General features: G+C 53.3%; 1 protein-coding gene across 2 annotated transcripts in view; it reads right to left on the bottom strand.

Moving 5' to 3' along the window:
- Positions 1-3,066: 3,066 nt before the first annotated feature.
- ITGB5 (integrin subunit beta 5) overlaps positions 3,067-14,310 on the bottom strand; it is a 115,580-nt gene continuing 104,336 nt past the window's right edge. Inside the window, exons 11-15 of one of the 2 annotated variants that reach the window (XM_019956879.2) lie at positions 11,975-12,197; positions 8,069-8,172; positions 5,665-5,784; positions 4,193-4,359; positions 3,067-3,563 (exon numbers count right to left, since the gene is read on the bottom strand). In XM_019956879.2, coding sequence (XP_019812438.2) covers positions 3,468-3,563; positions 4,193-4,359; positions 5,665-5,784; positions 8,069-8,172; positions 11,975-12,197 — 710 coding nt within the window. In that variant the 3' untranslated portion in view covers positions 3,067-3,467. Of the gene's footprint in view, positions 3,564-4,192; positions 4,360-4,387; positions 5,574-5,664; positions 5,785-8,068; positions 8,173-11,974; positions 12,198-14,310 lie in introns of those variants that run through there. The other variant, XM_070788757.1, reaches the window with a different exon arrangement.

Consider the following 14,310-nt stretch of genomic DNA (forward strand, 5'->3'; position numbering starts at 1 on the left):
TTAGCCTTATTCTAATAAAGGTTCACTAGAACACCAAAAGTGTCCCCAACACAATATGACCAAGAACTCCTCTCCTAGAAGGTCACCGCAGCACACAGCCCTATGGTTACCTACAGGTTAGAGCTTGCCTGTTTGCAACAAGAATTCAAGGCCACTTAAAACGAAGTACTACAGAGCAGGACATCAGAAGGATCAGAAAGCGTGTGTGGAAGGGGAGACAGCCAAGGATTGAGGGGGTCGTGGAGGGGGTGGGGTTCATTGGAGAAGATGGAGATTTCAGTAACTGGAGGTAGGTTCCATTTCCTGACATTTAGTTCCCAGCCTCTTGATGCTCAAGATACCGACTACAACCAAAAGCAAAAATTCCAGACACCGAAGCTAGATTATACATTCCCATGGTATGACAAAAGGAGGCTCTGAATGTCCTGGCACTGAACTCCAGAGACACAAACTGGATGCGATGACCATCTGTCTCACTGTGACACATCACCAGCCTGTCCTGGAGGCGGCGCTGTCAGCTGGGGCCGGCTGGGCAGTGACCATCCCTAAAGCCACAAGCTCAGCGGGAGCTTGCTTGTGAGCGGGAGCTCACAAGCTGAGCTCAACTGTCTCCCTCATTGTCCTGCCTTCACTTACATCCTTCTCTGAGGATCAGAATGGAACCACGTCCTTCCTGGGAAGCCTGGAGCCCCTGAGCTGGGTGCAAACAGAAGTCAGCTCAGGAGAGACCTCACCCAGCCTCACACAGGCCCCACACGTCCACAAGGATGCTGCAGAGGCTCTTACCTCCTCCTGAGTGTCCTCCACTCCACTGCCCCATCCCAGCCAGTCACAAAGGCCCGTGCAAGCTGAGCTCGCCAGGCTGCCCTTCTCAGAAGCAACAGGAGCCCCACACGACGAGAGCCCTCCAGAGAGGGAGGAGCTATTCAATTGAGATGTCACGTGAACAGAAAAAAGGGCCGTCTCTCCGCCCTTCTGATCTCCCCATCTGTTTGCTGTTACCTGAAATTCATCCCACGAGTTTCACAATAATCACCGCCAGCTTTGAACCTGATTAAGCAAGTTTAAAAAAATATCACCTCAGAAGAGGCAGCTGTTAGTTACTTTAATTTAAGTACTAGTCAACCAAGTGGAATGAGAATCCCCAGTCCTCTTGAAAAGTGACAGCGTAATTCAGATTTGGTTAAAATCACACATACATGCACGGGAGAAAAGACTGAGATGTCGTCCACAAAAAGGATAAGAGTTGTTGCCTCTGTGTGCTGTGATTGTAAAAGATTTTTACTTTCCTTCTGATCTCTTTTTCATTTTTCCCATGTGCTACTTTTGCAATTAGAAAACTTGTTAAAAATGAATAAAGTACCATTTGGAAATCTCTATTAAGTCAACAAAGATTGATTACAAAGGTAAATAGCACCTCCACTCTTCCTTTCCAACAAACACGTTACTAATTACCTGTCCAAACAGATAACAGTAAAGTTTTCCAGAGGCCACCAGGCATGTGCTCCTTGCAGGTGCTCCAGTGGCCACACAGCAGCAGGTCCTTTTGCAGCTCACTCTCACCTGAGTGCTTCCACAGCCCAGCAACAATGGGCCCTCGGTTTGAGAGAGCTTGGCAGAGCAAAGGTCCAGAGCACCCTCAGCTCCTGCTCCATTATCTGTGTTAACAGGAGGCAGTGAGGACCTGGCCAAATCACCAAAAGAAAGGAAGGGGATCACACACTGGGTCAGAATCTCGTCAGGTCTCTGAACAGCTGTCCCCAGAGCCTCCAGCAGGGGGCAGCAGGGCACTGTGAGCAACAGCCATTGGCGTCACCGAGGAAATAGCCCGAACTTCCACATCAGGTGGAAGCCTGGAGCAATTCATCCTTTCTGTCCCTGGCTCAAGAATGCTGTGCCCTTACAGAGCCACCTGGTAGAAAATTAGACTTTGAACAAGTTAACCATGTCATCAGGAAACCCACAATCAAAAGAGAAATCCAACGTTTCTTCTGAAATCATATTTTTCTCAGTTTGGAAAAGTCACAAGACCATCCTGTGTCTATTTTGTATATTTACCTACATTTGGCTTTATTCCAAAAAGGATTGAAGGCAGTTTCACCAAGCCGCAAGGTCTGTTTCATCCTAATTACACAGGACAAAGGAAACACGAATCTGTTCATATTTTCCCCAGGTCATAAATACGGCTGTTTATTAATAGACATTTGTCTTAGCATTTGCTGAAATGAAGTAAAGGGAATTTGGTCCAAGGCTGAGAACAGATGAATCTGGAATGAAAGCCCAATAGCCTTGAAGTGATGCCAGCAGCAGCTAAGTGATTAGTGAAAGAGATGTTACAAAAAGGAGCAGGTACCTTGCTTGTGAGGCCTGCTCTTTGTACCAGCTTGTCATTAGTTACACTTAATGACACCTAGGAAAGCCCCATCCCTTCTCCAGCGATCAGTTTCCTTGTCTATAAACAGGGGATAGGATCAGATAATTTGACTCAGATATGGAAAGAGAGAGGCCTTAAAGGGCCCTGCAGGAAGGACAGCCGACAGGAAACTTGTTATAATGTGTAAGAAGTCACTTTATGTGGAAGCCACATCTTGACCCTTCTTCATCTGCACAATTCGCAGCCTAACACCTGGGACACGGGAAAATAGCCAAAGAGGTGATCATCACAGTTTAGAACCTAAGGAAAAGCTGGGAGTGTCCAAAGACATCTGCTCAGCCCTCCCTGGAGTGCCTCCCTGCCCCCGCCAAATGCCCCGAGTACTGCATGGAGCTCTGTGTGATGAGCCCTGGTCTGGAGTATTGGACTGGCTTGTGTGGTGTCCCTGCTGGGGACTTCAGAAAGGTAAGTGCATGTCATGAAGAGTGTCAGACACAAAATCTTTTGGTTTTAATCTTTACTTTCAATCCCAAACAATCTCTTTCCTTTTCATTACAAAAGTACTAGATGAACATGGACAGAAAAAAGCTGACCTCTGCAAACTACATGCCTCCAACAGGAATCTCGATCCCGTCACCAACACCCACGTGCGAGGCAGAGACAACAGGCAGGTAATTCTCGGGAATCAGAACTATACATAAATGCACGATCATTTTATTTCATACAAACATGATCAACATGAGCGAAGCCAGACTGGATTTTACACACTCTTGACACTCCCAAGAGCCCTCTCGTGGGGCCAGATCTGAGGCCCAGCCCTCCCGGAAGGAGGATGTGGCCCGCGTCTCAGTAGTTCATTGAGACGACAAGCTGGATGTGCTGAGGAGAGCCGAGAGTACCGCGGCCAGGCTTGGAGGGGTGGCCAGCCGGCACAGCCAGGCGCCTTCCTGCACAGGCTCCCTGCCCGGGCTTGCCGGAAGGTCTCTGCGCTCGGTGGAGCAGGGAGCAGCGATCAAGCCGAGCAGCTGTCCAGAGCGTGTCAGTCTCTGGCTTGACAGCTCGCCCCCTCCAGCCCTCTGAGGGGAAGGAGCTGTCAGTCCACTGTGCCATTGTAGGATTTGTTGAACTTGTTGAAGGTGAAATCCACAGTGTGCGTGGAGATGGGCTTTCTGTACAGAGGGTTTGAAGCCTAGAGAACACAGAGGGTAAAAGGACACGTGTTAGTTCATTCACTCATTCGAACACACAGGGTTGGAGGCCCTTCCAGGGTCAGTCACCAGGAGGGCAGCAGGCTCAGCGTGCGGGTGGAGGTGCCTGCCTTGTGCTGCAAGACTTGCTCCTCCAACCCACTGGCCTGGAAGGGCCCCGCCCTTCCCTGAACTTTCTCTCTCCTTCTCTGAAATGAGGGACCTTGTCCATCAGATGGTCTCTAAAGTCCCTTCCAGTTTTAACAGAAACTAACTAGGACTTCAGGGGGCACTCACTGTGCTCTGTCCTTGGGTGACTCGCAGTCTGCTTTCGGAAGCAAGGCACACACAGACATTGCGATAGACTGTGGGTAAGGGGATCCCCTCCTGGGCTGTGTCCAGACCGTCCAGACTCCCCCTGCTCAGGCTGTGCCCAGCACCTCTGCTCGTGAGCCTCCTGACCTGGATGTGGTGTGGGGCTCTGTGCAGAGTGTTCAGAACTGGGTACACACCACCCCTCAGGCTTCACTTCTTTGTTCTGAATGCTAAAGGTGTGAGGGGGCCTCTGCCTGAACTCAACTAGACCCCTAAGCTTGACATGTTTCCCACTTCCAGCTTCCCACTGGCGTACCATTTCGTAGCGGGCCCTGGATCGCTCACTCTGGAACTTGGCGAACTCTCTCCGGTCGTGGATGGTGACGAGCAGCTTCCAGATGACCAGAAGTGCAAACCCAGTCAGGAGGATGCTGCCGACTACAGCCAGGAGGATGGTCATAGCACTGGGGGCGGTCCCACACTCTGGAGGACCAGGGCACGGTGAGCAAGCTGCCGGCATCACCATGCCCCCCCCTCCAACCTCAGGCCCACCAGCTCTCCCCAGAGGCCCTCCTGTGCTTCATAAGACCCTCACATGGCTTCTGGGAGGTGTGGGTGGCAGGTGGGTTTCTCCAATGCACATGAAGTAAAAGATTCAAAGAAGGCTGGTGACTGTCCCAAGGCCACACAGCAAATCGAGGGCAAAGTCCAGGAGAACTTGGAGGCTGCTCCACTTTTTCCCCACACACCCTCCGCACGGCTGCAACCCCCAACTCGAAGCACCCGCGCTCCAGCCCGGCCCCGCCGCCCACGCAGGATGCTGGACCATGTCTCAACTTTCACATAAATGGTTTCGGGAGTAGACCAGGCGGCAGGAGGTTTCATGAAGCCATTCCACAAGGGCTGGGCTGGGGGCCAGCCAACATTTGTAAGCCCTTAGTGTGCAGCCTTTGGAGCAAATGTGCTTATTTTCAAAGAACCACAAAGACAGTGCTTGGAAACAAAGCCTCATTCTTCAGGCGTGCATCCTGGGCTGAGACCACAACCCTTCCCTCTGCCTCTGCCTCGGGAAGGCATGTTATGTGGTCTGGCCTCAAGTGGAAGCAGTTTGCAATGCTGTGAACTCAAGAGAGCAGATCTTTTCCTGCGCCCTCACCCCCGCTCCAACCTCCTCCAAAGAATAAAAGGGGTCATACCAGAAACCCTAATTATCCCAAGGAAAAGGGCTACTGGTCCCCAGGCCCGGAGCATGAGGCAGAAATGTCCATGTAGGGTCAGAGCGTGCCGTCCTCAGTGGCTGGGCACAGCACTTGTGGGAATGTTAACCCAGCGCTCTGCCCTTCCTGGACTCCACTCCAGGAAGCGGCAGCCCAGCCAGGGCCATGCATGTACCAGAGCTCCCTGATGCCTGGCCCTGATGGTCCGGCCCTGCCCTGCACACTTGCACTGCCGCCGGCCATGTAGGTTAATTGTGTTTTGTGCTTACCATCACCCCTGTACCCCTTCCTTTGAGATGAGACACTCCCCCAGGGCAGGGCCCTATCCTCCTATAACTCCCATTCCCTCCAGTCACAGCCCCCCAGCTCCGCCCCAGCGATGGTCCCCAGATGAACACTCATCTTTCTTCTGAACTACAGCAGTCAGGTAGAGGAGGCCTTGGATCCTGATCTTCACAGGGAACTGTGTCCCTCCCCTCTCTGGAGTTTGGAAAGGATGGTGAGGAGAGGATGGGTGACACATCAGAAACCAAGCGGCCCGGGGGAGCAGACAGGGCCAGGCCTCACCCACCTGGCTCCCTGAGGACCGTGAGGTTGGACTTCCCACTGGGGAGCTCTGAGTAGGTGAACATCATCACACAATCCTTGGCTGTTTTGTAGAAACAAAGCACAGCCTCCTGGTCATCTTTCACTGTAAGAAAACCAAGCAGAGATGTCCTAAGTATCTCTTTGAGTAACGCGGAGCCACCGAGGGATGGGGTGAAGAGCCAAATCCTGCCCCCAAAGAAAAGGGGTGCAGAGGGGCCGACTGGGAGTCTCTCATATCAAGAATGCAGGCCCAGCACTGAGTTAGACTGCCCCAGGGATGCCAACTCCCCTCCACGTGAGGGAACCTCTGCAGCACTCACTGTGGGGATGTGGGAGGAAAGGAAGCACTATGGCCAGGCGGGCAGGACAATGGAACTGGAGAAAGAAGAGGCTGTCCGGCTGCCCGCGGAGGCCTGAGTGAGAGCTCGCACTCGAGCCCCCTGCCGAAAGCCAGCTGCAGGGGGACGAGAGTTGGCAGTGCTGTCCTGAGACGTGAAATGAGCACGCCAGGCCATGAGGCGAGAGAGAGACTCCCAGCCCCCAGCATGGTGCACACTGCTTGCCTTGCTCCCCGTGCGAAGAAGCTCCTTTCCTCACACTGCCTCACACCTGCTGTCCCCACACGGCTGTCACCTGAGGTGAAGGCGCCACCCTCCCCACCCCCTCCAGTCCCCACCCCCAAGGCATTATCCACAGTCCAAGGCTTCCCTGGGTCGGGGTTAGACTGATTTCTTAGGGGGAAGGAAGCCCGGAAGAGTGTGAAGTAAGAGGGAGGCCGGTGATAAGAGAATGACCCACAGGTCCTGAGTAACAACTGCAGGTTATGTTGTGACATGGAACGCCTTCCAGCTCCACCCTCTGGAAGCCTGTGGCTCAAAGGGGGCTCTACCTGGGACCAGACAGTTTTGAGTGGTTATCAGATGCAGAGGCCTGGGCTTTTCCTCTCAAACCCCAACCATAAGCCCAGTCTGGCTGAGTGTGAGCAAGTGTGTGTGTGTGTGTGTGTATGTGTGTGAAAGCCTGGGGGAAGGAAGGAAGGAAGGATAACTGCTGAATTCGAATAGAAACTGGGCTTTTCCTCTCAAACCCCAACCGTAAGCCCAGTCTGGCTGAGTGTGAGCAAGTGTGTGTGTGTGTGTGTGTGTGTGTGTGTGTGTGAGCCTGGGGGAAGGAAGGATAACTGCTGAATTCGAACAGAAACTTTCTCTGTGAAGCAGCTGATTCAGGTCACAGCTGTGCATGAACAGCAACATTTGCTCCAGAGCGACAGAGTAGTCAGTGGGTCAGGAGAGGCATTGCCCTGTCTTTCTGTGGGTGTCCAGTCATGAGGCAATGGCCCAGGTCTGCAGGCAGAACTTGCTGCGAGCCAGGTCTCAAGTCACAGGACAGAAGTAGGGCAGGAAAACTGGCATAATGAGGCCAGGCTGGGGAGGGTGGGGGGCTCCCCATTGGCTCCCAGGTGCAGTACAAGCCCTGGCACACAGTAGGTGCTCAGTGACTATGCGCTGATGGCATTCATGACTTGGTTGCCATGATTTGGCCAGAGCATCAATCAAGACCAGGGAGGCAGGAACAGGGAGCAGAGAGACCTGCAGGAATTCTATCCTGGGTTCACCTGGACAGAATGCAAGCTCTGCCTTGTCTGATGCCAGCAGCATCAAGAGAGCTGTGCTGGGCTGAGGCCAAATGGGGCAGAGACTGGCTAGCTGGTCACCAAACATGGTTTCCCAGCTTCCTGCATTTCCTGGATGGCATTTCCCACCATTCCTGCAGTAAATGTGGCCGGGTGACTGAATTCTGGGGGGAAATTACATGTACCCTTCCAGGTCCAGCCCATGTAAACCTCCCATCCAATCCTTCCCTCTGTCCTCCCCATTTGTAGACTCAGTGGAGAGGCTTCTGAGGGCGTGGGGGAGGGTGGAACCAAAACTGAGAGGGTATCTGGGCTCATGAAGGACCAATGGAGGCTCTGTCAACCAGGAACATCTTCACTTTCAGTGAGTGACAAACCAACTTCTGTTTTGTTAAGTCACTGAGGTTCGGGGCCTGTTTGTTGTGGCAGCTGACAGTACTTATTCTAATACCCCAACTTCTCAGGAAGCCTGGGAGAAGATGTGGCTAGGAAGGGACTGGGCCCAGGGACAGGATAGACACCGATGAACAGGGAGAGCCTGGAACCTGTGCCCTAGCCCAGGTACCCCAAGTCCTCTTGGGGAGCCAGCAAGGACTGGCCAAGGACCTGAGGCTACTTCCTAACTCAAGGCTAAAACTAGCGTCCTGTCTGCCAGGCAGCCCTGAAGATCCCCACAGGATAGAGTCTCTACGTCTCTACATCTACTGCCAGGATCCAAAAGGGGCCAGCTGCCCAGGCCACTAGGCATACTCACCGATGGTGTCCACCCGTGTGATCACCTCGTCCTTGCACAGGTTTTGGCAGGTCTGGTTGTCAGCTGAGCTCCCTGAGTGAAGCAGCAAGCACTCGACACAGTCTCTTTGGAAGAGAGGCGATAAATGTGGGTGTTAAATGCTGTGGATCAGCTCCACACATGTAACCGAGTACATGCCCCAAGAGTGCAGATCCCAGCCCTCCTTTAGGCCCCTGAAGCTTTAACTTCTGCCATCTCCAGTTGCTTAGCCCTACTGTCCCCGCTGTTGCCCTCATGCAGGGAAGCCTGAAGGTCCTTGGAGGAGCCTAGGTGAGTTTAGAGACGTGTCTGGTCCCCATGTCAAGTTGCAGGCTGGAGGCCTTTCAAATTCTGACACCAGGAGCCACATCCACCTGCACTCCGCTGTGTCAAATGCCTCCCTGAGGAGTCTGCCCAACACAGGGAGCTTCTGATGATTAAAAAAAATATATTCCTGGCCTTGAGGAGGGGTTCTCACACCCCCGTGGCCCAACTCCCAAGATCCCCACCAGGAGACCATCACGCAGGCAGGGCTCTCAGCCCTCCTGCACTTTAACCTCTCTGGGTGGGCTTTTAGGACATCTCTGCAGGGGCCCAGCCACACCCACAGAATCTGGATCTCTAGGGCTAGAGCCTGGTCTTCCAGGGATTGAGCAAAAAGGTGAGGGCTAAGGACCACTGTCCTGGAGACTCGGCCCTTTCCCCTTCTCCCTCCCAGACAGAGCCCACGTGGCATGGGAGCCAAGCTCTAACGGTTCATTAAGATTGTTGTGGAGGGGAGACAGGGTCCCTAACCCCTCTGGGGGACTGTGGGGAGGTGCATAAATGGGGTGGCAAGAACTCAACTCCAGGGAGAAGTGGGTTGCAACAAAACTGCCAGCGGACTGTCCACTTGCAGCTTATGGTGCTCGGTGACCTGCAGGGAGGAAAGAGATCCCCCAAACAGGGGCTTCTCCAGGAAATGGGGTGAGGACTCCAGAGTTAAGCATGTGGGGCAGGCCACTGCCTCCTTGCAGCTGTGTCCTGGCACCAGAGTGTGGCAGGGGTGAGGGGGAAGCTTACAGAGCCTCAACGACACAGGGAACAGCAGTCCGTACCCCACAGGCCTATGGGGGCCAACAGGGCTGTGTGTCCGGAAGGCTCTCTGGGAAAAACATGGCAGGAAATATAACTGCCACGCATTAGGTTTCTCATTTTCATTTTTAAATTCCTTGGGATGGAGGAACCAGTTACTACATTTCCAGGACAAAACCTGTGCAGTAGATGCCAGGCCTGAAGGGAGCTGGGAGCGTTTCATTAAGTCGCTCTATTTTACAGGCGAGGGAAATGCGGACTCAAAGGCAGCAGGGCTTAGCACCCAGGACCCCCGCCACTCCGTCAAGTCCCTTCCCAAGTCCTTCCTCTGCTTTCTGAACATTGAGGAGGACTGCGCAAGTGAGTAGATCATGGAGAGAAAGCAGATAAGACTTTCTTACTAGGGTTCTAATAGTTTGAAGAATTCAACCATTCCAGGATGGGCCACCAAATTCCTCTCTCCCGGAATGACTTCATGGAAACATTCCCGAGTTAAACAAGTCGGAATTGCTGCATTTCCCCTGAGGCAGAGCCCAGTGGGCGGGTACTGAGACTTGGCTGGGCACCAGGAAGGGGTGGCTCCTCCTCTGGTCCTTCTCACTAATTCCGCTGTCCTCCCCCCTCCCCACAATTAACACACTGCAAAGAAAGGTGTCTGGTTCTGGTCTCCACTAGGATTCACCACGGGGGCCTCCACCTGCAGGCCCTGCAGTCAGGAAAGGACAGGCCTGCTTCCAGGGAACATTCCCTCATCATCCACACTGGCAAATCAGTTTAACCCACGTGCTCCTCGCACTGGGTTGAAACTTGTGATTTATTATAGTCACGTATTAACATAAGTCTGGCCTTTAAACAAACAAGCTGCTGAGACAGACTCTGCGCAGGGAGTCTGTTAATTGAAATCAGCTGAGGCTGAATATGAACTCACCCAAGGTGAAGGGTGTGTTTGGTTAGTTCTAGAAAGTGGAGATTGCCTGCTCTGAAGTACCAGAGGGGGAAAAAAAGGACATAAGGCATTGGAAGTCCGGTGGTTCTCAGCAAAGCGGTGAGTAGAAAAACAGCCTGAAATGAGGCACTATCAAAAGGACTTCATTTTTGTTGCTGTTTTTTTTTTAAAGTTACAAGTAGGCTGTGAAAGAGGCAGTGTCAGTGTGGCCCAGAGACAAGTAAGAAGGAATAGTGAGGTTCCTTGATGGCATCTCTTTGCTCTCCTTGCTCCTTTGGTGTTGTTTAATGGATTAAAAAAAAAAAAAAATCCATGTCTTCTTGGAAATGAATGCTTTAAACATTTAAAGCTAAGGCTGTCTTCCCAAGCGGCCTTTTAACTGACCTAAGCCAACCCTTTATTGCCCTGCTACTCCAGAGGAAGGCAAAGAAACAGGTCTTATCAGCTTTTATTGCTCCACGTGTATTGTCCTGGCTTCATCCCCACCTCCCAACAGCCTCACATGCCCCAAGGTCTGGGAGCACAGACTCCAAAGGGTTGTGCTGGTGGGAGCTGGGGGGAGGGTGCCTCCCTCAGGCATTACATGTTGATAATGGCTGAGAGTCCAGGCTCAGATGGCCACAGCTATTTGGGCTCCAGACCCAGGATCCTAACCTCCTCCCCTGGGATGTTTCCATTTGCATTTCTGCTGTTTCTCCACTCTTAGCAGGTCTACAGTGGATCTGTGTTTCTTTTCCCTTACTCTGCCTGGCTTCTCTCTAATTACACAAAATAAAATCTGGCCCTGTCTATCTTGTCTCTCCATCTGCGGCCAGCTTTCAATTACCCACGCCTGGATTATTTGTGGCAAACGTCCAGACAGGGGCTCTGCCACCCAGAACGTTTCTGAGTTCAGACTGACCGGCAGCCCCAGCCACTCGGGGAGCATGACCTCCTCTCATTAGGAGCCTGGGCCAGGCATTTGGAAGGGATATCTGCCAAAAAAAATTGCACAGTTGCATTTCCCAGCCAAAAGGAAACAACGTCTGTATTATTACTTGTTTCTGATTATCTGTGCCCCTCCCTCCTGGCCCCTCAGCACGAGGATGACGATGGCGCAGCTGCTTCTCTAGCAAAATCAAGGAAAGCTGTCACTCTAGCTCTCCCGACGCCGTAACTCCCTGCTCTCCTTCATTCCCTCTCATTCGTGCTCTGTCAGAATGTGGAGGCAGAGCTGCGAGGTCAACTGGGGAACGCGACCCTGTGGCTGGGTCAGTGGAGGCCTGGAGCCTGTATCTGGACAATCTCTGCATTCAGCAGCAGCACGGAGACCCGCTCCATTATCTGTGCAAATGGAGCAGAAAATTCAAAAGCCACTGCAGTTTGTTCCTGGCATGCCTTATCTAGGTCAGGTGCCCTCCTGTCCAATCTACCTTCTGATGATGTTTTGTTTAAAGCAGTATTTTCTATACAGGGAAGGTGGCCTGTGAAACACTGGGAGATGTTAATGGGGAGGGTCAAATTTATTTGGAAAAAACATGCATGCTGAATGTCCTTTTGAAATACTCAGTGACAGAGTAAGGGCTCAAGAAGATGCTATTTTGGTACCAAAATCAATTCATTTAACCTAGTAATCTGGTAATTTCTAAACTTGAATAACAGTCTTTGCTTTTTGTTGTTCTGTTTTGCTTTTGTGTTGTTTTTACAAAATCTCCATGGAACCAGAGCTTCAAAGGCCCTATTCTAGTTCATGCGAGTAAGAGTTTCATTGCCCTACAAGGTTGCATGGGCAAGGTGTGGGAGATGGGGAGTGAGAGCCTGGTGGCCCTGGAGGCTGACTGGCCAGAGGGCAGGATGGTCTGGGGGAGAAGCTGGGGTGGGGGCTTTACCTCTTTGTGCTGCAGGCATCGGGGCAGGTTGGGCACTTCTCACATGTCTCCCCAAAGGCCCCTGGCTCTGTGCACTGGCACTGCCCGCAGACGCAGTGCCCACGGTCGCTGCAGATGTGGCCATCCCTGGCCTGGCATGTGCTGATGTCTGTTGAGCAGTTACAGTTGTCCCCAATATAACCTGCGTGGCACTTGCATTCTCCGCAGTGACATTCGCCATGGCCTAGAAGGACACACACCACACATCAGTGCCAGCCTGCTTGCACGAACACACAACCAAGCTGGTGCCTGCCACGTGCTGGGCCCTGGAAATGTAACAATGAGACACGGACTGTGCCCTCAGACTCTGACCGGGCAGACAAAGAGGGCCTGGTGCCACCACAAGGTGACACCCAGGCGCCCAGGCGGTGCATGTCGTCCGCCGGGGCTGGATGCTGCTCCAAGTCGGTCCAGAACTTGGCCAAGTTGTGCCCTGGACCCAGGACCCCAGAGGACTTCTTCCTGTCTCCCCGGTTATGTGACTATTGTGCCCTGGACCCAGGACCCCAGAGGACTTCTTCCTGTCTCCCCGGTTATGTGACTATTGTGCCCTGGACCCAGGACCCCAGAGGACTTCTTCCTGTCTCCCCGGTTATGTGACTAACAGCCCCAGGGCCTGTGGATGTGACCCCCCTGTAGCAAAGGAGACTTTGCAACGTGGTAAAGTGAAGGATTTTGAGACAGGGGAGATTCTCCCAGATTATCCTGGGACCCTAAGTGCCATCACAAGGTTCCGTGTAGGAGTAAGGCAAAGGGAGATCTGACTGCAGAAGGTGGTGGCCACGGCCAAGAGAAGCAAGATGCTGTGCTGCCAGCTCTGAAGACATGGGCAGCGGCCTCAAGGAGCCAGGAACACAAGGAGCACAGCTCTGTAAGATGGAAAAGGTGAGGGAAGGACCCTCCCTGGAGCCTTGGCAGGGACTGTGGCCCTCCTGGTACCGACACTGTAGCCAGGGAGAACCATGGCAGACTCTGACCTCCAGAGCTGTAAGAGAACACACTGGAGTCGTCTTCAGTCACCAATTTGTGGTAACCTGCCACAGCCGCAATGGAAACGCACACAGGCACTGTCCCCGAGTCTCAGGGGGATGCTGACTCCGGAGCTGTGGCCAGAGCGGGACGATTCAGGAGCAGGGGCCAAGGGCGCCAGCAGCTAACACTGAACTCACTACGAACGTGTCAGGCTTTACAGCGTGGGCTCACGGAACTCTTACAACCATCCCCTGCTCACAAGTGATGAAAACGACACACGGAAGGACAGAGCAGCTTGAGGGTGGCCACAGCGCCAGGACCCAAACCCAGAGCATGGCTCAAGGACCCACAGTCTGAACTTGAGGACCTGTAGCCTCTCAGGAGACAGAGTAGGCCCTAATCATGAGGAGAACCAGCTGAGGGTCCCCCAGCTCCCCCGTGCAGGAGGGACCTGTTTGCTCCACAGCCTCCAAGGGAAGAGGGGCCGGGCATCCCCTCCAAGCTCTGCGGGCATCAAGGGAAGGGGGGCTGCTGGGCTCAGAGGACTGTGTGTGCACCAGGCACATGCGTGCACCTGCTGGGCAGTGAGGCGCATGGGGAGTGCCAGCTTCCAGGGGGGTCTGACTGTTCATGGATCTCCTGTTCTCTGTGCTAATACAGTGGAAAGCAGTGCTCCAAATGGCAGTTTTTTAAAGTCTTCCTTACACTACTACTGTAGCATACTTTCCTTTCTCATGCCATTCTTCTAAGACTGATACCAAAAGGACCAAGAATTTGTATTTACTGAGAACCCACAGACACACTAGCAGGAGACCAGACAGACAGGGGATGGTGTCAGATGTCGGGGGAGGGCTTGCATTCTACTCCCACTCCTGAGTCAGCTGTCCTGATAGTTGGGTCTCAGCACCTTCTATGAGGCCCCCAGCGAGTGTGATCCACAGTTCAGGTCAGGACCTAACTTCAGAGCGCCGCTTCACCCCTACTTCCTTCTTGTCCCCCTCTCTGCCCAGTCCTCACTATAGTGCCTGGGACCTGCGGGACGCAAGGGTGGCCATCTGGAGCCAACAAGCCTCCCCCACCAAACCCCCCACACATGGACCACAGCCCAGGGACGCAGAGCCCTGGCAGACACTGCGCTGGGCAACAGCCTCCCCACTTCACAGGCAGCGTCGAGGCATATGGCAGCCCTCTGGGAGAGGTGAGGAAAGCCAGGCCCAGCCAGGAGGAGGCTGCGGAATGCAGTTTAACTGCCTGGAAGCTGGCATGCGGTCTGTGGGCCACAGGAGAGAGCAGCACCCCTGGCTCAAGGGTTACGGTTAGGGGGG

Source organism: Bos indicus, chromosome 1 (genome assembly GCF_029378745.1).
Source record: "Bos indicus isolate NIAB-ARS_2022 breed Sahiwal x Tharparkar chromosome 1, NIAB-ARS_B.indTharparkar_mat_pri_1.0, whole genome shotgun sequence".
In the NCBI taxonomy this organism is placed as follows: Eukaryota; Metazoa; Chordata; class Mammalia; order Artiodactyla; family Bovidae; genus Bos; species Bos indicus.